General features: G+C 41.3%; 1 protein-coding gene across 4 annotated transcripts in view; it reads right to left on the minus strand.

Moving 5' to 3' along the window:
* The window catches only part of SLC37A2 (solute carrier family 37 member 2), a 29667-nt gene extending 3928 nt beyond the window's left edge, over positions 1-25739 (minus strand). For 2 of the 4 annotated variants that reach the window (XM_074216406.1, XM_074216407.1), the window contains exons 1-14: positions 25580-25739; positions 8735-8816; positions 8214-8298; positions 6289-6367; positions 5581-5716; positions 5212-5288; positions 4658-4824; positions 3732-3769; positions 3172-3321; positions 2913-3003; positions 1642-1704; positions 1173-1258; positions 583-631; positions 224-297 (exon numbers count right to left, since the gene is read on the minus strand). In XM_074216406.1, the coding sequence (XP_074072507.1) occupies positions 224-297; positions 583-631; positions 1173-1258; positions 1642-1704; positions 2913-3003; positions 3172-3321; positions 3732-3769; positions 4658-4824; positions 5212-5288; positions 5581-5716; positions 6289-6367; positions 8214-8298; positions 8735-8816; positions 25580-25638 (1236 nt within the window). In that variant the 5' untranslated portion in view covers positions 25639-25739. Of the gene's footprint in view, positions 1-223; positions 298-582; positions 632-1172; positions 1259-1641; positions 1705-2912; positions 3004-3171; positions 3322-3731; positions 3770-4657; positions 4825-5211; positions 5289-5580; positions 5717-6288; positions 6368-8213; positions 8299-8734; positions 8818-25579 lie in introns of those variants that run through there. The other 2 variants (XM_074216408.1, XM_074216409.1) reach the window with 2 other exon arrangements.
* Between the last annotated feature and the right edge of the window lie 594 nt (positions 25740-26333).

A 26333-nucleotide genomic window follows, 5' to 3' on the forward strand; every position in this document is an offset into this window, starting at 1 on the left:
AATGTTCCTTAGATAAGAAGCTGACCTATCTAGCATTGGGAATGGACAGATGAGATCAAGACAGATATCTACTCAAATCTTGTAAACAATTCCCTTCGCTACTAAGACAGGCCTTATGGGGAACTGGGATCTTTCGTGGAATGGATACCATGAGTTGGCTCATAACATACAATGCCAATTCCTAGTGCCCTGTGTCCCTAGTACCTCAGTGCCCCAAGCTTACCAGATCAGCCGAGACAGCAGTGGTGATGAGAGAGTAGGGCCCATTGACCAAAGCCCCACAGATAATCAACATCACTAGGAAATAGAGACAAAGATAGTGGTCAACACCGTTAAAGACTAAAGCTACAAAGTTGTCCCAGTCCTAAAGAATTATTCCCCACACAAATTGAATTTTCCTAGTTTCTCTTTCTCTAAACCTAGTAAATCCCTGTACCCTGAATTGGGTTCCTCCTTCTACCCCACCCCACCCCACTCCCACCCATTCCATTCCCAGGCACTCCAAATTAACCAGAACAACAAAACTTTCCCTTCTTGGTTCATTTCCATGGAAATCCAGAAGAAACCAAATTGCAACCTCACCTATAGAACTGCCAACCCCATTCTGGCCAAAAGAATTGTACAGGAATAACTGGGAGAAAAAGAAGGAAGCAAAAAGGACATGGAATAAAGAGGTTATTGCCTTCACTAGGTTTTTATAGGGACTCTGGTCATTACTCTTGACATCCTGGAATCCCTAGTCTTCTTGTCTACTCCTCCTAAAACTGTGAGGGATCTCTCTCTCTCTCCCTCTCCCCAGGAATAGATTCCCAGATCTTTAGGAATCTGATGTAGCTCTTAAGATGGATAGGGATTTCTGTCCCCAAGAATAGATTCCAAGACCTTGAGAATCTAAATCTTAAATCTTCCTATCTGAACATTCTAAACTAAATTTCCCATTATAATGTAAACCAAAATCCCCTTTAGGGGATTTTGGCCTTCCTAGTTTCTACTTATTCCCATTCCCTAGCCCCACAACCCTCTTTCCCCTAAGCTTGATAGTTTTACAATCTCTCCACATGTTTCTCTTCCTACTGTGCTAGCCCTCTTGTTGATTAATGAACTAATTATTCCACATAGACATTCCCCAAGTAGTCATCCAACCATTCCCCTCCCAAATGATAGAGACTAACCAGAGGGGCAGCTACAATCAGCATGACACAACAGGTAGTGGCCCTGCCATTGGTATAGTCAGAGATGATCCCTGCAAGGATGCCACCTGTAACACATACCCCACCTTACCACCCACTGCAATCACTGATAGAGCTCTCCCTCCATCACCCCACTAGTCTTTGACCCCTTTACATTACCACAGCCTAGAGACTAGGATGTGGAGAAAAAATTCTTTTCTCTCCACCCTTCCCCACATATCCCCTTTAAATGAAAAAAAAAAAAAAAAAAAACCAAATATGAGGAGGAATGAGTTTTTCCAAAAGCTGCCTGGGCAGGCAGGAATCATTGGAAAGCATATGTCCTCTCCTCCACTTGAGTAGGTTGAACTTTATTGATCATGTTCTTCCCTCCCTTACCCTATTCTACTCTACTCTCAATTCAAGGGAAAAGACTGAACCCTTTGGGAAATACAAGCACAGAGAGCCTGACCTATTATGCCACCAACATCAAAGAGAGTAGAAAGATCGCCAGCTTGTTTGGGGCCGAAATGAGCTGTGGAGAAAACAAAAGGGTAAAAACTGAGAAGAAATTTGGCTATAAGCTTAAGAATAGCACAACTAGCCAAATAAAATGCATAACTCAGAAGCAAATAATAAGGGATTGATTCATAGAGCATCTGAGGAATAGCACCCAGATAATTCTTCAGCTATGTTTGAAGAAAGCCCTTTAAATGAACTTTGAGATAAACTATACTCAAGATTTATCACAACTAATTCTCACAATGTACTGTTCAAAGCTGCTAGAATATTAAAAAAAGGCAGCTTTGTAGGACTTCAGAGAGGTCAAAACAGGGATTATTGCTGATGATAAGCAGGTAAGGAGGTACTCAGGTATTAGGGTGAGAGTAGAGAATGGCTTAGAGGGAACTTAAGGAAATATGAATTCCCATCTCTGGAGAGGGAGGAGAGAAAAGGTATTGGGAGCCCAAAGGATCTTAATAGTTGTAGATGAAGGATGAAAAGAGGATACACCTTACTACAGTTTTTATTTTAAAACATACCCAAGAAAGACCAATAATGCATCCTTTGTTAATTAGAGGAAGTGACATCTTGTTCTGCATGTTTTGGGGACTAGGGGGAGGTTCCCAATGAGGTATAGCTCCTAGTTGTAGACAATCAGTAAACACCAGATTTTGAGCCCAGTCAGATGAGAGAGAAATGTCTATTATGTGCCCAAGTTTGGGAGAATATGCCAGAGCAGAGCCAGCACTGGCACAAAACACAATGATCCTCACAATGCCTTTGGGCAGAAAGAGCTAGAAATTGCTCTGGTGGTTGTGCTCTAAAAGACCCCCATTTCACCACTCAGCTTAAGAGTCAGGTAAAACTTGACTGCAAGTGTTCAGAACAGGGAGCAGAAGGAAAGGAAAACGTAGTACCTAGTTAATTAGGTAATCCTCAATTTTGTCCCAAAGATGGAATATATGATTGAAGGAAAACGGACCAGGAGATATGGAGTGCAGTGGGGGAGTGGGCAGTGCCGAAAAGCCCCAGCATCCAATTTCTGATCTTCTTGCTTTTCTCACAAGATAGCTTCCACAAAAATTGTATTCCCAGACCTGAACCACATGCAGAATGCCTGGGTAATCCTTTACTCTGAGTCATCCACCTTCAGTGCCACCTCAAGCTTCCAAATATTCTTTCCTTACTTTATCTCCCTTTACCCACCTTCCCACTTTCTCCACCTAGCAATGCACTTACCCACATTAACGATGTAGAGGGGCAACCAAAATAAGAAGGTATAACTGACCAGCTTGGCAAACAGCAGACACAAGGAGAACTCTACTACGCCCTGGAGGAAAGGAAAGGAACAGTGGGGATGGTGCCAAGGGATTCCCTCATCATTGAGCTAAGGTATCCTATTCTACTCAACCCTTACAGAAAGAAACCTCTGGAATAACCACTCAAGAACTAATCAACTTCTCACCACCTCCACCCCTGCCAATCCTCCCTTACTTACTGGGATCTTGAGTGCCCCAAAGAAACTGATAGCTTCAGGCTTTTCTTCTGACTCCTTGGAACATTCAGCACCTCCAGTTCCACTCTCCCTCTCAGGGCAATGCCCAACCACCGACTCCACAGATGTACCCAGGTTTTCAACTGGCCCATTCTGAACACAGTGGGGGAAAAAACTTCCTTAATATAGGGAATGAGATTCTGGCACTCCCCTCCCACAGAATGGAAATCCAGACTTACTTACCATTAACTGAGGAGTATGGGACATCCCTGACTGAAAGGAATAGGCCCCAGGGTCAGAGACTTAAAATCATGGTTATACATAGGCCTCAAGGGACCCTGCTATAGAATACACTGATTGGCTATGACTGGACCTGCCTCTGATGGAGATTTAGGTGGTAAAATGTGAAGGAGGAAGTGAGAGGTAGTGATTAATCAGGACTGTTTAGTAACTGACTGATTTCTCAACTTCTCCTTCCTATTAGTCTGCTGCACCTAAATTGCTGGAAACCAAAAATGAAAAGAAATAAGGAGAGAGCCTCTTCTGGTAGGGCTCATACTCACATGGTGCTGAGGTGGGGTACAGTCCACATCTTCAGGGTCTGAAAGAAAAAGTGGGGATCAGAGTCACACAAAGTCAGATCCTATCATTCCTGAATAGCCTCATCCTTTCATTCCTTATTACTGAGCTCAAACCAATTCAGAGTTTGGGAACTCTGGGTACTTTAATTATAAGAAGGAGGAAAAGAAAGACAGTGGAATTTAAAAAGCAGAGGAATAGTGTATTGGAAGGCAGGAGTTGTTGTTCAGTCGTTTCAGCTGTGCCTGATGCTTCGTGACCTTATTTAGGGTTTTCTTAGTGAAGATACTCAAATTGTTTGCCATTTTCTTCTCCAGATCATTTTACAGATAAGGAAACTGAGGCAAACAGGGCTGTTCTGAGTCATACTACTAGTAAATGTTGGAGGCTGTATTTGAATTCAAGTCTTCCTCACTTCCTCACTCCAGGTCCCATGCTGTATTCACTGTACCACCTAGATGTCAGGGAGGTATGAGACTTCCCAATTGTCTCCAGCAGATTGTGTGGATTTAAGCAAATGATTTAAGCTTTTGATATCAATTTCTTACCTGTAAAGTGGAGCTATTACTAACTTTCCTACCTACATCACAAGTCTGCTTATAAGAATCAAATGAAATGATGAATGTGTAAGTTATTTAAAAAGCAAAAAGTCCTATAAAGTAAAGCATTGCTAATTGCTACATCAGCTATAAAACTAAGATAATGCTAGCACTATACACCTCACAGGATGGCTGTGAGGAAAACACTATAAGCCAAAGTGCTACACAAATGTGAGTTAACATTAGTCATCTCGTTTTCTCAGCCCCTTAAATTCAGGAAAACCTTCAGGCTAGAAAAACAAAAATTTAGTGTGATGCTCATTAGAGAATCCTGGGAGAGGAGAAGGCCCAGGAGTTAGTTCTCCACTCACACTCAACAAGGAAGAAGAAGGTGATGAGGCCCATGACAGCGATGACAATACCAGGCACGATGAAGGACAGGCCCCAAGCTGAATCCACCCAGATACCTGCAATCAGGGAGCCCAGTATGTTGCCCACAGATGTGTGGGAGTTCCAGATACCCATGATAAATCCACGCCTAGAGATGGAAGGAAGAAGATGGAGGACGAGAAAGGAGGTAGAAAGGTTAGCAGCCTAGACCTAGGTCAAGGAGCTAATTGAGAATTTCATGAGGTATATCTCATCTGATGAGCTCAAAGCACCTCATCACCAAAGGGGCAACTGAGGCTGTAAGCAAGGAAGGTACTTGATCTATGTCACCTAATCAGGAAGAGAATTGAGGGACCTTAACACCTTCCAGATGAGTTCTCTCCCTACTTAATCCCTCCCCTGGAATCCCAATGTAATTATTCCACTATTCTTCACCAGTGAAATCCATACCCGCAGCTTGGGGTATGATCTCTTCTTCCAAGCACCCTTCAATCCCCTCTCCCTTGCCCTCCCTCCCCTTCATGCCTATACTCACTTTCCCTTCCCAAACCAGTTACCAATACAGGTCACCACCGCTGGCCACCCTGTGGTCTGTGCCAGTCCATTAAAGATCTACAGGAAAAAGAGTTAAGGGAACATGTATGATGAGCACAGGTTAACTTCAACAGTCTGGAACTGAAAAGGAGGGAGAGGAACAAGAAGCTGGGAATGAAATTCTACCCATACTACTCAAAGATCATACACAAAGCATTAACAGATAAATAAAATGCCCTTCTAATCCTATATCCTCCCAACTAGTGATTAAAGAGCCCAAAGACATAGGTTGGATTTAGGGGAATGGGAACAGGAATGGAGGAAGAGCTCAGACAGGAAAATAAATCTGTAAAGGAAAAGGAACCTGTACCTGGATAAGCACATAGTACCAGAGTTGGTGAATGTTCCAATAATAACCCAGGCCAAAGAGCGAAGTAAAAGTCCCACTCAGCAGCATCCCAGCAAACAGGTAATAGCGGAGAGGAAGTCTCTCCCCAAAAATTCCACTGAAGAAAATTAATCATTTAATCTCAAAAAATATTCCAATCATAGCCCAACCCTACCACCCAAGCCACAACTCATACCTAGTCTCCTCCCCAGCCCCACCTATCATTAAGATAAATGTTTCCTAAGGAATTTGGAGGTCTAGATTATAATAAAATAAGGACTTCCCTCAACATTTTTATACAGAAGAAAAATGGACAAACAGTAAAGGGGAAGTCAGAAAGGGGACACTCTGAGGTGGTAAAGGGGCAACTCCACCTTTTTGTCTAGAGATTAAAAATCATTCATCAAAGGCAGTATTGAAAGGGAAGGAAAAGGGAAAAACAAGTCATAAATAGGGAGCCAGGGGGAGAAAAGTAGGGAAGAGCTTTAGTTCTAGGGGATTTTGTCTTTAGGGAATGTTAAGTGCCAATTTATATGGATTTGGCTCTGTATTAAGTGAGCCTCTTCCTTTTCCATCTTTCTGGAAGATCCTTAAATAAATGCACTAGTATTTGATGACATGATACAGAACTCAAGAAAAATAATCCTGATTTATTCTATGCTAGGGAAGGCTCTGTCTTTCCCTTAATACCTTATGAACATGCCAACAGCATAGGCAATCAGAAAAGCATCGTCCACACCCCCCAGCAGTTCCTTGTAGTTGTCCTGATCTGGAAACAAATGAAAAAGATGCCTCCCCAATCAGATTGGCACAAGATGGGCAGCCTCTTCCAACTCTCCCAGCTACCACTACCACCATACATTTATTAAAAAACATTTATTAAGTAGATATACTAGACATATATAGGTTTAGGCAAAGACTTAAATCCCTGCCTTCAAGGAACTTACATTCTATCCTGAGAGACAAAGATACATATATATATACAAACAAAATGGATACAGGTGATTTTCAAAAGAAAGCTCTAGTAGCTAGAGGAAGAGAGAATTAGGAAAAGTCTCCTGTAGAAAGTGGTGCTTGAGCTGAGCCTTGAAAAAAATTAGCAATTCTGAGAAATGATGATGAGTAGGGCACTTCAGTCATGGGTAAAGTTGCAGAGGCAGAAGATGCTTGAATGAGGAACAGCTAGAAAGCCATTATAGCTGCCCTGTAGTGTTCACAAAATAAAGAATACAGAATAAAGCTGTAAAGGTAAGTTAGGGCAAGGTTGCGAAGGACTTTAAATGTATACAGAAGAATTTATATTTGATCCTGGAGCAAATAAGGAATCACTAGAGTTTATTGAATAGGTAAATGATGTTGTCATGCCCGCCCTTTACAAAAACAAGTTTGTCAATTGTATAAAGGATGTATTAGACAGAAATAGTACCTGAAACCAGGAGACCAACTAGGAGACCACTGTAGTATTTCAGGTAAGAGGTAATGAAGGCTTAAAATATTATGGCTTTGTGAGCAAGGAGAAGGAAAGATCTGATATATGAGTAACTGTGTAAGAGTGAGTGAGAGTTATGATTGACACTGAGGTAGCAAACTTAGAAGACTAGTAGAATGGTGACCTTGATAGAAATGGGGTGGAGGGTCAGGGAAGATAGTTAAGGGTTAGTATTTCTTTCTTCTTTTTTTCATTTTTTTGCAAGGCAGTGGGGTGAAATGACTTGCCCAAGGTCACACAGTTATATAAGTATATAAATTATATATATAAAATATATATAAGTATATAAGTTACATAAGCATTAAGTGTCTAAAGCTGAATTTGAACTCAGGTCTTCCAGTGCTGGTGCCCTATCTGCTGTACCACCTAGGTGCCTCCCAGGAGGTAGGTAAGGGAAAGAGAATGAGTTCTGTTTTGGATAATTTGATTTTGAGATAGCTATAAGAAATAGTAGAAATATCCAATGATGTAAAACTGAGATCAGAGGAGAAACTAGGCCTGGTTATGGGTCTTAAGATAGTAAATACATCTATATGAACTGGTGAGATTGCCAAAACAGAGATGAAAAGAAGGCCCAAAACATCCACAGTTCTGGGGCATGATGTGGGTGATAAGTCAGCAAAGGAGAGTTTAGAATAGTCATACAGATGGGAAGAAAACCAAGAAAAAAAAAAAGAGTATCATAATCCAAAGAAGAGAGAGAGCAATAGTAGCAGACAGCAGAAAGGTCAACAAGGTTGAAGACTGGGAAAATATAGTTAGATATGGCAAGCAATCACTGTTGACTCAAACAATGTGTACTATATACATATTGACAGAATACAGTGATAGGTACTGGAAAATTCACAAAGTTAAGATAAGACATAAACCTGCCCTCTTAACACTTAAAGTTTCCTAGTGGGCTAGGAAAACACAGATAAATATAATAACTTCTATTACTTGATAAGTGCATTAGATACGTACAGGACAAAGTTCTAAATCTCAATTCCTTTCTCTTCCTAAGGGGTCAGTTTTTCTCTAGTCATCACAACTCCCATTCACTCCTCTTACTCAAGGCAGAGTTTGGAGAAGTATTAAGGGTAGAGGGCAGAAAGAGAAGAGCGGTAAGATGCAGCCAGGCTCTTACCAAATGGAGCCCAGCTACACCATGTGGTGCTGTTGGATTCATTGTTGAGATTTTCTAGGCCTGTACAGTTTCGATGCAGCTGACTCTGAGGAAGCAAAGGATTAGCCTGAGAGTAATCCCCACTGATAGAGAGGCTCAGTAGCAACAGAACACTGAGCCTCCTTCATCGCCAAGGTGCCATCCCACCTAGTCAGATTCTCTAGCATAACTCCCACTCAAAACATACTTCCCCTCCCTGCTCCCAAAGCCTCACAAGGCCTCTTGATTTCTCATGCCTATACTTTTCATGAGTGAGACAAGGGGAGTGAGAAGAAGAAGAGTACCAAAGGTGAAGTGGAGGTTGCTACTTCCCTTCCCAAAGAGAGTGGGAGGAGGAAAACCCCTGCCAGATGCCTGGGGATGTGTAAAACTTGTCTTTCAGCATCTGGGAGCACATCCTGCTAGCCAGGTGTATTCCAACACAGGACTGCTTACTCCCTTCAAGTTACTCTACCCTTACCTTGGCTTTTCCCAGGCCTCACCTTGACAACACTGATCGGCTTCCTAGACATGTGGTAACAGGTGTAAATGAGAAAAGTGAGCAGCAGAATAAGGCCTCGGTACCTGTAACAGAGTGGGATAGGCATCTTAATCAACAGGAAATAGTTGCAGTTGGTAGCACCAATCCACCAGGATCCACAGGGCCAGGAATCATGATATGATACAATTCCTTTCCCTGGTTATAGCCTGGGATCTGTAACATGAATACTCAGAAAGAGCTCAGTAAAGAACAACTTGGTCTAGAAATTCACAAAAGCAAACCAAAAGTTCTGGTTTTGAGCTAAAACTCAAAAAAGGCAAAAGAGGGGAGACAATATTCATTCTTATCCCCAGAAGTGAGACTCCAGAGGTAGGCAGTGGGAGAGAGGAATGATAAAAACCTACTGCTCCATCCCCAAACTATACAATACCTTCCAGCAGGGCTGACTCATTATCATCACCATTGACCAAGTACCCTTTCCTACTAATCCCTTTCTTCTATTGTCTCTTTTCATTTCTTTAGAATAGAGGAAAGAATGGGAGCAGCTTAAAAAAAGCACATATAGGACCATTTTGTAGCCTAGTCCTGGAGATAAAGGAGCAAGATTCCCAGAATGTCAAGGGAAGATTCTCCTTCAAGAGAAATGTAGATAGAATGGATTTCTCCCAGCTATAGTATATACTATACCAGAGCTTAGATTATTTTTTTGCCACTACTATCCTCTATATTCCACCCCCTCTCCTCCATACCCTTTGGTTGGGGATATTTTCTGGGGCAGATTTCCAGAACATAACAATGTACCCCATATCTCTCTGTATCCTAACCCTATGTCCCAACCAGAGATACATGCTATACTTTTCTAAGTAATTATAGGAGTATCCACTAGAAGGGGACTTTTGGGATTAATTTGTTTGATCCAATCATTTGGTTAAGTGACTTGCCCAAGGTCCCACAGGTAGTAACGGTAGAGATGGGATTTGAAATTCAGCACTCTTTCTTCTAGATTCCTTACTTTCCCCCTTTTCATGCAAAGAGTTCTCTGAAAACTAAGGCTTAGGAGAGATGATCCTAGAATGGGTTAAGCACAGAAAAATTGCAGAGCTTTACCTAATCCCAATCCAGCCTACTTTTATAGCTTGATTCAAAGACTTTTCCTCTTTCCATGTGTGGTTCTTGTGCCTCACATAACCCTGTATTCTAATTGGATGCACTGACTGGAGATGGAAAGAAATATGCTCAAAGTTTCCACTGTCACTCTACTGCCCCATGGCAGGGTCTCGAGGAGTGGAATTCAGCTCCCTGGGACTGAACTGAGTCATTGTCTGCTTTTCTAGCAGGAAAAGGTCAACAAGCTTTATAAAAAGCCTTCTCTGAGGTCAGCAAAGTATGGGAGGAAAGAGATGTCCCTTTGAGTTCCCTTTTCTATGAAAACTAGGAGAAAGACTGACTCTTAAATTTTCACTCCCGCCATACGGAAGACCTTTGGAACAAAAACAGGGCTCATTTCTTCCAATGTCATAAGAAATAATGAACTTCCAACTTGAAGGGAGGGAAAAGGTATCTCAAAAAAGCAAGTATTACTGCTTGGGGTGCCAGACTTTCATTATTTCATGCTAATACTACATAGACAGACAAAGCGTTTATTCAGCACTATGTGTCAAACACTAATCTAAACTAATCCCCTAAAACAGTCTCCTAGCTGGTGTTCCAGTCTCTAGCCTTACCCCCTCCAAACCATCTGCCACACCATGGTCAAAGTATTTATAACACACTACTGTGAACAAATAGCCATCCCCCAAACAACACAGTTTTCAATGGTTCTTCAGTAGGCAATCAATCATGCTAGTCACTTAACATCTCTATACCTCAGTTTCCTTATCTGTAAAATAGGATATTTGTACTGCTTACCTCAAACTTAGGAGGAAAGTACTTTGTAAACTTTAAAGCAATTGCAATACTAGAGATGTTATCACCATTATTAATATTATTATTGTTATTGCCATATGATTAAGTCCAAGGTCCTTAGCTAAGTATTCAAATCTGACTCCTACCAACCACTCCAGCCTTATCTTCTACTAATTCCAGTATACAACACCCATTCCCCCTCCCCCAACTAAACTATTTTCTCTTTGTTTCCCAGTGATGTCTGTGCATTTCTGTCTGAGCCTTTCTGTTCATAGCATTGCCCTTCCTAAATTGTTCTCCCTTCTGCTCTCCTTGTCTTTCAAGACTTAACTCAAATCCCTCTTTCTACAAGAAACTTTTCCCTCAGCAATTTTTCCCCTTCTAAAGATCCAATAGCATTTACTGTTAATTTTCTTCACCTGATATTCCTCAAATACCCACTTGCATCTTTTCTTTTCTCTACTCAATTATAAATCTTTCCAGGGCAAGAATTCTCTTTTATGCGCTGTACGGCTAGCTTCTTTACAAACCCACAGTATAGTGGGGAGGAGGTGACAGAGTTCAGTTCCAAGGAACCCAAACTAGGATAAAAAAGCGGGGCCAAGGAGAGCAAAAGTCATGACCACAATTGCCTTAAGAATCTGAAGAGGAGGAAATCCTTGGAAAATCTTGTGATGTGATGGGGAGACATCTAGTCTTAGAAACAGGAGTAATTTAGGTTGGAATCTTGCCTCCACACTCAGTGAACCTGGGCCAGATAGTTATCTGTTTGAACTTCAGTTTCTTCAACTGTAAAATGGGAGATAATCATTTTTATACTCCTACCCCACAGTGTTGTGAAGAAAGCACTTGATGAACTCTATAGGACTGTGTCGATGTGGATTATTACCATTATCTCTACCTATATAGAGCTCTGGCACCTCAGATTCAGTGGATACAAAACTGAACATTTTATTTTCCAACTCCACCCACCAAAAAACTGCCTTTTACCCTATTCATGGTACCATTACCCTCCCAAGTCACCAAAGTCTTTCTCCCCTTACTTAAGTAAATTGTATAAGCAAACAATAATTTTATATGGTTTCCTTTTGTTACAGAAATTGCCATTAGTGTGTGCTTTTACTGATAATAGTCAGGTCTCACCCTGGCCAGATATGACTGGATTGAGGCAGTTTCTTATATCTCTTGACTTTCTTTTTGGATCCCAGTCTCTACTGGAGGCTTTTCCTGGTTCCCCCAAGCTCCTATGACTTTTCCTTCTGAGATTTCCTTCCAGATACTCAGTATCCATCTTTTATGTATGACTTTCTTTTTGGATCCCAGTCTCTACTGGAGGCTTTTCCTGGTTCCCCCAAGCTCCTATGACTTTTCCTTCTGAGATTTCCTTCCAGATACTCAGTATCCATTTTTTATGTATCTAGTTATTCATAGGTTCTTTCCCATCCTCTGATAATATATATTCCTTACTATTTCTGGTTATTCTTTTTTTCCCACAGAACAAATTGCTTGACATGCAAATGGCTCACTGATTGAATTTCTGATCCCTTTTCAACATACTTTGAATACTTGAGGTTGTGGCTTCTCAAAGCCCCAAGTTCCTTTAACTGAGGAGTTCAAAGCCTTCCCTGGTTGCCCTACTCTGGACACTCTCCAGTTTATTAATAAATATCCTTCAAAAAAATGAAGCCTAGGGGCGGCTAGGTGTCACAGTGGATAGAGCACTGGCCTTGGAGTCAGGAGTACCTGAGTTCAAATCCGACCTCAGACACTTAATAATTACCTAGCTGTGTGGCCTCGGGCAAGCTACTTAACCCCATTGCCTTAAAAAATCTTAAAAAAAAAATGAAACCTAAGTAAATAAATCCAATGCAACTAAAAGTTGCAATAAGTTTATCTGAATGACTCATTCATTTCTAAAATATAAGGAATTGAAATTGTATTTGAACTAGCAATACCCCTACTAGGCCTATTACCAAAGAGATCAAAGAAACAGGGAAAGGATTCCAATGTACAAAAATATAACAGTACTTTATGATGTAGCAAAGATTTGAAAATAAAGTGGATGCCTGTCAATTGGAAGTGACTGAACAAATTATATGATGTAATGGAATATTATGATGTCATAAGAAATGATAAATGAAAGACTCAGAGAACCTCAGAGAACCATGGGAAGACTTCCATGAATTGAGGAATAGTGCTGTGAATAGAATCAGGCAAACAATTATATGATTACAATAGTGTAAAGGAAAACTACTTTGAAAAATTTAAGGATTTCTGATCTATACAATGACCAATCATGAAATTCCAGGAGATTGAAGCTAAAACATGTTTTTCTCTTCTTTGCAGAAATGATAAAACCAGAGGTACAGAATGAGGGATGCATAAAGGCATATCAATATTTAAATTTTTTTTACTTGATTATACTTGTAAGGAGAACTTTTAACATAGAGGTGAAGAAAGATATTGGATTTATGTAAGAAGAAAAGTTAGAAATGAGAGTCAAACAACAAACATTTATTAAGAGCCTGCTCTAAGTTCTGTGGATAAAAAAAAATAAGCAAAAAAAGTTCTTATCCTCAAGGAGCTAACTCTCTAATGGGGAAAGTTAAGTACAAACAAGATACAATTAAGATTAAATGGAAATAACATCAGAGGGGAAAGCATTCAGATTAAAGACGAGAAAGGTTTCCTTCAGAAGTGGGATTTTTAGCTGAAACTTGAAGGAAGCCAAAAGTCAGGGATAAGGAGGGAGAGTATTCCTTGCATTGGGAATAGCCAATCAAAATACAAAGTGAAGAAACAAATGTTATTGAGTAATAGTGGGCCGACAATACTTGCTGAATTGAACAATGACATTGTTATGTTCTGGGTTGCCACCAAATAGTACCTGGTCAGTAACTAGAAGGGCAATGTTTTCCCCAAAGGACTCGCTTAGCCACCTGTTCCCCTTCCTCCAAAGTCCAATCTGGTGCCCTCAAAGAAAATGAATGGGTTACCTGGCTGGACTCCTTGAGGGGACACACAGGCAAAGAGAAATGCAGTCCAGTACTAAAAAGCATATAATAGGGATCAAACAACCTTAAAGAGAGACTTGTTTTAAGTCAATTAACTGTGACAGCTTAGACAAGCTTCATAACCTCTCCATTTTATAGTTGATAGTATAAGAATCAAATGAAAGATTATACTATATGTGAAAGTATTTTTAAAAGTTAAAATAGAAGAGTATGGTGATACATGCCTCTCATCCCTACTAACTGGGAGCGATAAAGCTGTTGGATCACTTGAATTCTGAGTTGCAATAGGCTGAATTGTAAGAAACTAATTGAGTATCTGCATTAAGTCTAGCACCAAAATGGTAACCATCAAAGGCAGAAGTAGGGGGAGGAACAAACCATCAGGCAGCTTAAGTGGGGCAAACCAGCCCAAATGGAGAGAAGACAAGTCAAAACTTCCATGTCAATTAGCAGTGGTATTGAGCAAATTGTACCTTCCAGCCCAGGTGAGATAAAGGGGAAAAAAAAAATTTTAATTCTATACAGATGCATTGTTATTGTTTTTCCATTCTTGCAAAAGGTCCTGACACCCAAGGGAGGTGATGCCAAGTCAAGCACATGAATTGGATGTGAATGGGGGTGCTGCACTAAGTCACCAACCTCACTTTCTCCTCCAGGGTCATCTAGGTTCAGTGGTCAGATATGAATAAGGATTACTGGAAATGGTCCTGGATATGAGGCAATCAGGATTAAGTGACTTGCCCAGGATCACAAAACTAATAAGTCTTAATTGACTGAGACCAGATTTGAATTCAGGTCCTCCTGACTCCAGAGCCTATGCCAGATGCCTATCCACTACACTACCTAGTATAAACATTTAGTCAATAAACATTGTTCCTAAATGTACCTAACATTGTGCTAAGCATGGGGAGCTCACAGTCTAATGGGAGAGACAACATGCAAACAATCTATATGCAGGATAATCGGAAATAATTAACAGAGGAAAGACATTGGAATTGAACATGGAGAAATTGCTTCCTTGTAGAAGATGAGATTTTAGCTGGAACTTGAAAGAAGCTAGGAAAGTCTGGAAGTAGAAAAGATGATTCTTTCACATAAAGGAGACAGTCAGTGAAATTGCTCAAAGTTAGGAGATGGAGAGTCTTGTTCAAGAAAAGTCAAGGACCCAGTGTAGGACTATTTCTTAATTATTATCTTGGCCTCAACATCTAAAAAGGACTTACCTAACCATTTTATTTTACAAATGAAGAGACTGAAGCACACATCCACAAAATAAGCTTAGATTCAGTAAATGTGAGGGTCTTACCAGATCTAAAATATGATCCTATGATACCAGAGATGTTAAGTGACTTGCCCAGGGTCACACTAAGTATGAGAGGTAAATTTGAACCCAGGTTGAATTGGCCTAGCTATCCCTTTACCAGGAGTCCTTCAGAAAGGACAAATTAAGAGCAACCCCAGGGACGTGATTAGAGGGGGTAGGTTAAAATCTGCCTCTGTCACTTACTGTGTGACCTTGGGGAAGGTCCAGGTGATAGTTGATTGTTAAAATTTACTCCTTGGAAACATTAAAGACTACAAATCAGGGAATTATTTATTTTTTTGTTGATCCTCACTTTAGAAAACAATGGATAAAATGTTAATAATGTAGACTTTGTGTACAGTTTTTCCCCAAGAGAGATGATTGTTAAACATATACCAGCACACCCCTAGAATAAATCACTTTACCTTTCTGGACATAATCTAAGCTCCCTTCTAGCTCTAAATCTATGACCCTTTGATCCTACCACCTACTCTGCCCCCCCCCACCTGACTTCCAAGACAACTTGTGGAGTAACCTGATGCTTCATGAAAACACATTTTGTAACTAGGTCTCCAGCATTCCCTTTTTGATCTTTAAGACTTCCTATCTGGGTCTCAGGATTAGTCTCTCCAATGAAATTTAGAAACTTTAAAGCTAGAAAGAATCATGGGAAATAAGCTAATTCAATTCTTCATTTATGAATATGGAAACTAAATTCCAGGGAATAAAGTGATTTGCATTAGTCTCATATAGGAAGTTAGCTGCAAAGGCAAGCTTAAAATCCAGATCTCCTGATCATGCTTTCAATGCTCTCTTCATTGCATCATTCTGCCTCTAAAAGCAGGGCCACTCGAAGGGAGAGAGGTCACATATCGGAGATGGAAGGAATTTTTGGTGAGGGTGAACCTGGGTCAGGGGATAAAGCCAGTGGCTGGTAGAATGACTTTTTAACTCACAGGAAGTACAGCTGGTTCATTCACTTCTATGTTGACTCAGAGAAAGCAAGCTCCCTAAAGATTGTCAAGGAAAAGAACCCAGAACAGAGAGCCATAGGCTAGAGGGCTCTTAACTGCCAAGAATAATGGGAAGTTTGATCCAATGGATTCTTCCCTAGAGGAGAACCAAGGACCTAGGGAACATAACACAAGCCATCTTCCATGACCCTTAGTGCTTTGTAAGCAGGAGGGGTCTATTTATCTCCTTCCTCCACATCCCCAGCAACCCTGGAACTAAGGGTTACTGAATAACCCAGTCAGATATAGGGGTAACTTGGCTGATTACAAATTATTAAGCTGACAGTCCAACTTCCTAGTCCTAGAAATGGAATCATTTTATCATTCTGCTTAAGACTTTGCACTAGAAATGTTTCCGGAGTTGGGACAAGAGGAACATTCTATCTCAAAGTAACAACAGAAAGAAAAGACCTTGATCCCTGGAGATTAGGGAGGGTGGAACTGGGAGGGGAGAACAGACTCAGTTGTCCCAGGACCTGGGCAAGTTAAACTGGCTTAACCTTGCTGGACTCCTTAAGCCCCTTCTGTTGCCTGGTCAGCTTGGCCAGTACCTCAAAGCTTTCTCCCTTCCTTCAGGGACATGTTTCCTGGGGATCCCCCAGGAAGCATAGCAGCCAGGAATTTGCACTGCACTGAGAGAGAAGAGTCTGGAAACAGCTGTCACAGATGAGGTCCACCTCTACAGATTCTAAAAGAGGAGACCTCAGCCTCCATGTGCCAGGAAGGAGAATTATGGCTGCAGGAGACATGGTCAAGTTCCAGAGAGGAAATTGACTCCTTGATCTGTCCAGGGGTTGCCTTTTCCAGTAGGATGCAATTCTAGAAATTAGAAAAAAGAAATGCAAGGCTGACCTCAATCAAGCTTTGCCTCCTAAGTCCCAGGGTCATCCAGAATAGCTTCCTAAAGAGAGGTTTTGGTAAGGTGGTAAAAATGAGAGCACAAAGTAGAGCAAAGCCTGGAAGACAAGCAGAACCAGTGACCACACCTTCAGCTCACTAGTACAATAAAGAGGTAAGAGGATTGGATCCAAAATCTAAATCTAGGCTTTGTGATTTGATGTTGGTCCTTCTTTCTCAAAGTAGACCATGACATCAGGAAGGTGATACCATGACATGTACATGAATTGGATTTAAGTGAAAGGGTGTTGTACTCTCTGGAGCCATCTGATCCAGTGGTCAAATATGAAATGAGACTGAAGATGACCCTGGATATGAGACAATCAGGGTTACTTGCCCAAGTGATGACTAGTAATTGTCAAGTGGCTGAAACTGGATTTGCACTCAGGTCCTCCTGACTCAGGGGTCAATGCTCTATCCACTGTGCCAGATAACTGCTACACAACTGTTAAGTGTTTGAGAAAGGATTCAAATTCAGCTTCTAACTCCAACCCTGAACCACCTGTGTGGATAAATTTGAAGAAGTAGGAATGATTATTTTGTCTAATGATGGAAAATTTGAGCTAGATAGAATCTGAATCATGAATTATCTGAGCCTAAGTAAGGACTGTCATAAAGACAAGACCAATTACACCCTATTTCCATTCAGGACTGAATGAAACAACTATCAGCTGAAGCTTTAATAGGAGGATTTGTACAAAGAGAATTTATAGACAAGTAAGAGTTGACAGGCATAGCATAGGAACGAGGTGATGAAAGAGACACTGATGATCAATCCAGGGCTAGAAAGGACCTAAAAGGCTCTCCAGGCCAAATCTCATTTCACAGATGTAGGGTTCCTTCTGAAGGGCTTTAAAATAGAAAATAAACCTTTACATCTGGGATAATGGAGGTAGAGATCCAACTTGAAGCCACAAGATGACCTCTTATGATCCCTTTCAGAATTCTATAGAAATCCAAGCTCTAACTTCCAGCCTGTGTGGGCATTCTCTCCATATACTGTACTCAAACCCTCCTACTATGGTGTAATAGAAAAGTTTTAGACTCAAAAGGTAATCAATCAACAAGCATTTATTAAACCCTATGTTCCAGATATTGTGTGTTAAAAGTTGGAGATTCAAAGACAGAAATGAAACAGCTCCAGACCCTCAAAAAGGACATTATAATAAGGGATATACCATATATACATATTATTTTATATGTAGATATATGTAAAATGAATCAAGTAGTTTGAAGAGGAAAAACACTAAACCAAGTTTCTAATTACAGGAAACAAGTATGACTACACGCAAGTCACAATCTCAGTTTTATTGGTTTCATCTAGAAAATGGAGCTTGGCTGCATATTTCATAGAATTGCTGCATAGAAAATATTTTGTTAACTTCACAGCTCAATTTTTTATTGTTCAATTGTATCTGATTCATTAACCTGTTTTGGGTTTTCTTGGCAAAAATACTGGAATGGTTTTCCATTTTCCTTCTCCAGTACATTTTATAGATGAGGAAACGGGGGCAAACAGGGTTAAATGACTAGCCCAGGGTCACTCAGCTAGTGTCTAAAGCCAGGTTTTAATTCACAAAGTTGAGCTTTCCAGATGCCAGTCATAGCACTCTATCCACTTCACCTTCTAACTGCCTCCTATACATAAGAGAATGTGTAGTTATTATCATTTTTGTTTTCATCACCATCATCATCATCCCAGGAGAAAGAAAGCTTACAAGGACTATTTTCATTTTTTGCCTTTTACTTACTTCTTAACACGATGAATTTACACATAGTAAGTCCTTAGTGTTTGTTGAATTTGATTAAAATCATTGTCTTTCCTGAAGAGGACTTATGCATTCATTCATTCATCCATCCATTCATTATTGAAGAACCCACTGAGTCCCAGAATGAGACAGAAAAGGCAGTGATCAAAGGAAGATAACAAAAGCTGTAACCTTCCTGACCCCCTCAGGCCCACCCTAATCTCCTAAGGCGCTAGGGCTCCTGATCTCTCTTCAGCAAAAATACCTCAGCCAACCAGAAATTGCTCAATTCCCTCTCCACTCTCATAACAGAAGAGAGAACCATTAACTTTCATACCCAAAAGATCTCTTTACTTCCTGTTATCATCTAGATTTTGGTAAGGGTGGTAGAATAAGGTTTGACAGGACATACCACATGGTCAATCCCCACCCCCTCCTTCCACAACCCCAGTGAGGCCCCAGACATTCATGTATATGAATTCCTATGCTAAGTGGAGTAGAAAACAGGAAGCTGGGGTGGGGGAGGAGAGGAGAGGAGAGGAAGTACAAGAGGCAGCTGATGGGAATGATCTCCTTCAATCACAAGAGTTGGGGTGTTGGAGATGCTGTCATATCTATGAGCCATAACCAACAGCCTTTCCATCTTTTCATGTGGAAATCTGGCCAAAAGAAATACCTCTCCCTCTTCAGAGCACCCCAGGATGGTGAGAATACCTAAACTAGGGAAATTTTTTTTTTAATTTTAGTAGCACTACAAAATCAATTAGGTAATTTATGTGCTGGAAAGAATTTAAGAATCAAAGAACAGAGGCTTAAATTCCAACTCTACCACTTTATTGTCTCTGTGATCCCAGGCAAATCACAACTCTCTGATCTCACTTTGCTCATTTCTAAAGCGAAAGCTAGGTCATCAATTGACATCAAGGGTCCCTCCCCACACTTTCTGATCTGAATCTGAGTCTGCAATCTGCAAAATGACCACAAAAAGCAGAGAGGAAACCAGTGTGGCTCTTATCTCTGACCCCTAATAAGAAATGAGATTCAGTATTCTGGTTTTCAGAAAATGGATTCATTTACTTCAACTGTGCAGCTTTGGTATTCTCTCAAGTATAGATTAAAAAGGGCATTTTCAGTCTCTGGCTATGCCCCTTACCTTTTTCCCCCCCTCTTCCCCTTTCTTTACAGCTGAACTCAGGGAAATTCTTCTGTTCTCCCTCCCAGTCATTTCCTACCTAAATCTTTATACCCCATACCCCATTCCCTATGGATAGAGTAGTCAAGGCAAAGACCAAAAAAGACACACAAATATCAATCACACAGATCAGGGGCATTCCAACCAGCTCACCCCCAGATTAGATGGTGGTGTGGCAGGTAGGCAGTCAATTAGACTCAGCATTAATGAATGCCAAGGTCTTGTATTCCTCAACTGAGGTGTCACCGATCACCCTGTCTAGGTTCTAGATTTTTCACAGCTGAAATTGATGCCACCTAACATGGAGGCCATAACCATGGATGATCAGATGTTCAGAATCTGTCCACCTGCCCCAGTGGAGGATCTCCACATCTCCAGGAAGAGGAAACATTTGAATGTTAACTCTGACTTTAACTGATTCTAATTACTCCGGCAAAGAGGACATTCCACAATCAGATTCCAAACAATCTTTCTTTCCAGCTTTTCTTCTAACACTTCCATAAGCTAACCCTACAAAATGACACAAACTTGACTTCCAACCCTTCCCTACACCCTAAATTTTCAGTCTCAGAGGCTTGGGGTACGCCACACTCCCTAGACCAACAGATTCCCGCCTCCTGGAACCTTCTTCTATCCCCCTCCTCTCCAATTTCTTACACCTTATTTCCAACTACTAAAATTCTACAAATCTTCAACAGCCTAAAGAGAAGAGATCTTTACCTCCTCTGAATTCCCCTACAGCATAGTATATAAATCCTGGCGCTTCTTACAATATTCTCCTTTGTGTAGCAGTTATTTAAATGTAAATGTCCCTTTCTAAACTAGAAAGTAACTTTGAAGTCAAGGACTTAAAGACATATGCATTTCTTTAAGACCTCTCCCTTCAATTCCCTCTCTCCACCCCGTCCCCCCCCCCCCAGTTTTAGCACATATTAGATGCCATAAATATTTGTTGAATAAACAAATGAACGAGATGAAAATGAGATAGCTAGATTTATTCAAATATTTATTTAAATAACTAGGTTTGCAAGGAGCTTTACAAGTTACCCTACCACAACCCTATGAGGTAGGTACTTTTGTTATTAATCCCCATTTTACAAATGAGTAAACTGAGGATGTGACAAGTTAAGGGACTACTCCAGGGTTACATATGTCTGAGGCAAAATTCAAATTCAGGGCCAGACAGGTGGCAGTGTATTAGAGCACCGGCACTGGAGTCAGGATGGCCTGAGTTCAAATTCAGCCTCAGACATTTAATAATTACCTAGCTGTGTGACCTTGGGCAAGACACTTAACCCCATTCCCTTGCAACCCCCCAAAAAATATTCAAATTCAGTTCTTCCTGGCTCCAAGTTCAAATTGATCTATTGTGCCACCCAGCTACCTTTAGCTAAGTAGGCTCCCCCCAAATAAATCCTAGAAAACATAGGGGCCAAGAAAACAAGTATTCCTGAAAAGGCTGCTGGTATTTGGATGGGGGTGGGAAGGGGGGAGAGATAAAATGATATTGTACATTTTTCTTGGAAACTTCAAATTTCCATTTACCCCGGGCTTTTTTAACTTCTTCCAGTCCTTTCCACTGAATAGCTAGGCTCAAACATTTCTTTACCTTTCCCTCTTCTATCCCCAAATTTTCCCTTAAGCTCTATAGGAGGCTTCTAAAATCAAGAATTTTTCATCCTTTCTCAACACAATCTTGCCTGTGACTTAGATAGAGCCATTTGTCTGGAAGCAGTAAAAAAATAATGAAGAATTTATTATTACAGGAAATAATGAAAAAGAGAGTGATAAAGGGTAGACCCCTTAGCACTTCCAGACTTAAAACTATTATTAAGTAGCAATCATGAAAACATTTGGTGTTAGATTAAAAATAAAAAGTAGATAAAGAAACAACCCAAACAAAGGTGAATGAGAAGCAATGGAATTCAATAGCTCCATGTTTAATAAACCAAACAACCAACAAACATTAATAACTTAGGAAAGAATTCCCATTTAAATAAAAAAATTATTGGAAAAAGTAGAAAGGATTTGGGGAAAATTAAGCTTAGATCAATAACAAAGTATATTCCTAAATAAAATTATAAATGTTTATGTAAGCTTACTTTTGAAGATTATACCAAAAAAAAAATTAGCAAAGAAGCAGATCAAATAAATAACTATGAGTAGGATTTAGCTAAACTAGCTAGACTTCAGTTTCCTTAAATTGGTAATGAAAACTTATTGCCTTGTCACAAAAGTGTTATGAAGTTTCCACTAGACATTGTGTGTATAACATTTCATCACTGTAAAACTTTATGTAAATTTAGGATTTGATGATACCACTTATTTGGCCCAATGCAAAATGACCTCACATTTTTATATTTTTGTGGGATGTGTACATGCTAGGACCTGTGTTTATCTCTTGCATCTATCTCTCATAGCCCCAGTTCTGTCCTGTCTGTAGTCACAGGAAACATTAAATATTTGTAACATGATTCTAATCTGTTATTCCTCAGAATTTAAGAATCCCTTTGATATCCAGCCCAATCAGATCCACAAACAACCCTAAAGATCCTATCGGGGAAATCCTTTTTTTTTTAAGGATTTTGCAAGGCAAACGGGGTTAAGTGGCTTGCCGAAGGCCACACAGCTAGGTAATTATTAAGTGTCTGAGGTCGGATTTGAACCCAGGTACTCCTGACTCCAGGGCCAATGCTCTATTCACTGCGCCACCTAGCCGCCCCCCTTTTCTTCTAACCTGTCTTGTTAACCATAATTTTCTTAGGCTAAAAATAAAATAACCAAGTTAATTTTATAAATGAATTTTTTTGCAAATGCCAACACAGAATTAAAAGAATCAATATTTTAGAATTAAAACAAAAATCCATAAAATTTTGACAGTCAACCAATCTGATTATATATTTGTGCAAAAAGGTGTCATTGTTTATTTTATCATTCTCTAATGCATCCATAAGATTTGACATAGATCTGTCAAAGATCCAATCAGCAACAGGACTGTCTCCTCTTCTGACTCGATATTTTATGTTGTTCTTAGAATTAATAAGGTGGCTAGGTGGCGCAGTGAATAGAGCACTGGCCCTGGAGTCAGGAGTACCTGGGTTCAAATCCGACCTCAGACACTTAATAATTACCTAACTGTGTGGCCTTGGGCAAGCCACTTAACCCCATTTGCCTTGCAAAAACCTAAAAAAATAAAAATAAAAATAATAAAAAGAAAGCCAGAAAAAAAAGAATTAATAAAGACATAAAACACTGGGGTTTCTCCCTTTCTAAAATGTCTTAATGATAAGAATTTATTCAGTCTCCCATCTAGATAACCAGAGCAATATTCAGTCTCCCATCGAGATAACTAGAGCAATAGTCAAGTCTCCTATCTAGATAACCAGAGCAGCAGCCTGCCTTCAAGACTGGTCTCTTTAATTACGATGCAATTAAGAGGGGAAACTGGCAGTTTTACACAATCAGACCTTGCCTGCAGATTTATAGCTAGAGAGACCCAGACCTTGTGGAGGGCAGAGGCTAACATTCCAAACTTACAAACCTCAAATAGAGGCTGATAGAACAATTTTTTATTAGAACTATAGATCTGAAATATTAATTCCATATTAAAGAGTTATCAGACTTAAGTCTTTTCCACTGAAGATTATCTGTTTCTTCAATATATCTGAAAATGAGGACAATTAGGTGGCGCGGTCTCAGACACATCCTGTCTCAGACACATAATTTACCTAGCTATGTGACCTTGGGCAAGTCACTTAACTCCACTGCCTTGCAAAAACTAAAAAAAATCTGGAAATGTCCATCATAGTTAAGTGAATCAAATGGAATCAGCTTTTTTCTATCGACTCTCGCTTCAGTATTTCCCCCAAGCCAAGGAAGAAAAAAGGGTTAAACTACCTTAGAACCAGCAGGACACTCACTAAGTTCGAGATAATTTTGATATTGCTCTGGAGGTCTTGCCTCCCTGCACTGGATTTCAGAATTGATCAGAAGAGGTATCAAGCTTCTCTAGATCTGTTTGTACAAAGCCCAGCAAAAGCTGGACTCTCCTAACAGAGATAGTCCTCAGGCTCCTTCCAAGAACGGAAAGAGGTGGAATAATCTGCAATTCACGCCCAAAGATCACACAGAAACAGTGTAGGTAGGAGGCTGATCTGCAGATTCTGCTGCCAGGGTTCTTTTGGGTCATCCTAGACCAGGGGATGAAGAAACAAACCAAACAACAAACAAAATTCTATCTTCCTCTACAGTGTTTTTGAGATTGTGGGTTTTACTCTCCCAAAAGATCCGGTTGGAGTAAAAGACCTAGATAGCACAGGCTCTCGGGGGCACCACACCCAAATTCCCAAACCAAACCCTATAGATTACTATTTCCAAAGGAATAGGTGTGTGAGCTCAAAGTCAGACCTAATTCAAAAAACATGACCTAGAATTTTATCTACTTCTTTCTAACTTGTAAACTTGCCCCCAAAAGGATTCAGGATTTATTTTACCTGTCTAGCTATGCTTATGGACTATTCCAGATCAGGAATAAAATGTGCATCGGCCTTTCCCGGTAACAGAAGGAACTTCTACCAAAGGGCTAGAGGGTAAATAAAACACATGCTTTTATCCATAGTCTACCCTAGAGAAGATTCCCTATCTAGCCACCTACCAGTCACTGGTTCTGCCTATTTCTGTGACTCCTGGTGAGTCTAAATCCTTCTCTGAAATTTAACCAACCCTCTTTGATTGGCTAACCCTGAGGGGCTCCCTGACTGAGTTGAAAATATAGTCAGTTGGTCTCCCTGAAAGGCAAATGTGGGGCAGGAGAAAGGCGCTAAACAGTTAGCTTGGGCAATGGATAGAATGCCAGGGCTAGAATCAGGAAGATTCGACGTCTTGAGTAGAAGTCTGGCCTCAGACTCATATTAGCTAGCTATCGGACCCTGGACAAGTCACTTAACCCTGTTGCTTTAGTTTCCTCATCAGTAAACGAACTGAAAACGAATGAATAAAGAAAGGTGCTGAACTCCGGAGTCCGGAGTCAAAATTCAGATCTTTGAAACCTGTATGATCTTAAATAAATCATTTGTTTAACACTTTCCTCATCTCACTCACCTTCATAAAACAGTATGCCATTGACCTCAGAGTTGTTTTGAAGAAAGCACTCTGCAAACCCTAAAGTATTCTATAAACGAGAGGGGCTGCTGCCGCTTCTCCAGTTTCTGGTCTTTTTATTTTTTTGTTAGGAAAAGAGGTTTATCCTTCCCCATCCAGATGAGCCAAATAATTTGAATTGACCAAATACTGTCAATGAATTGGTGGGGGCTGAGCCAAGAAGCAGCATCGATTCCAGGGGATCGATCTGCGCTCAGCTCAACAGACAATTCCTATGGGTCGAGCGTGGACCCTCCTCCGCCTTCCCCCGGGAGACAGTTCCCTTCACCCCCTCTTCCCCGGGGAGACCGTTTAATTCGATGAGAGGCCAAGAGGAACATCAAAGAACCGGTCAAGCGGAACTCCGGGGAGCTCCCAAGCCCCTCACCCGAGCTGCCTGCCTCTCGCGGCGAGTGCGGGACAGCGCCCAGGGCCGGGAGTCATGCGCCCGCGGCAGCCGAGGCTGGAGCTCGGGCAGCCGGCCTGGATGCCGGGCAGTGGACCGCGCAAGGCTGATCTCCAGGGACTCTGGAGCCCCGGAAGCCAAGCCTGGGAGGGGGCGCGGGGGTCCGACGCGGGCAGCCCCCCGGCCCCGCGGACTGGGCGCGCACCTCTGGCCCAGAAACCCCACTCACCAGCTGTCCCTGGAGAAGGCCCGCAGGAGCCAGATGCCGGGAGCTAGGGAGGTCCGCATAGCGCCGGCCAGGGGGACGGGTGTCCAGCCCAGAGTGGAAGAAGAGGCTTTACAGAGCGGAGGCTGCCGAGCCGGATTTAAATGCACCGCCGGCTCGGCCCGCCCCGGACCCCGAGCCAAAAGCTGGCAGACCCGGCCCCCACCCCTCGGCCCGCCCCTAGACTGTTCCCCTGGGGGTTGAGTCAAGCCCCACCGCCCCGCCCTAGCCTCGGCCCTCTCGGCTCGCAGAACCTCCCCTGCATCTTTACCTCCTCTCCAAACTCGGCTTAAGGTGGCCTTTACCTTTGCTTTCCCGGCTCTGGGATCTAAGGGCCTCTACGATCTCCCCTGCTCCCACCCTAACTGACCCTGGCCTCTTCCATTCCACCCCCCAAAACCCCTGCACTCTTGACCTGATTATTGGGGAGCCTATGAAGAGAACTCACCAGCATTGCCTCCCCATAAAGCGTTGATTCTACATCCAGATCTGTGTACGAACCCTTTCCAAACACTCCCCAGAAAAGCAAGGCACAGGATCTTTTCCTGGTGCGACAGAGGAAACTGAGACAAGAAATAGGGATGTGGAAAAGCTTAGTTTTGCCATGATTAAATTGAGATTGGATTGCACAGCTTTGCTCTAGTCAAATCATAGAACTAGGTTGGGTGGCCATAGAGACCACCTAACATCACCACCCCATTTATAGATGAGGAAACTG

Source organism: Macrotis lagotis, chromosome 1, assembly GCF_037893015.1.
Source record: "Macrotis lagotis isolate mMagLag1 chromosome 1, bilby.v1.9.chrom.fasta, whole genome shotgun sequence".
Lineage (NCBI taxonomy): Eukaryota > Metazoa > Chordata > Mammalia > Peramelemorphia > Peramelidae > Macrotis > Macrotis lagotis.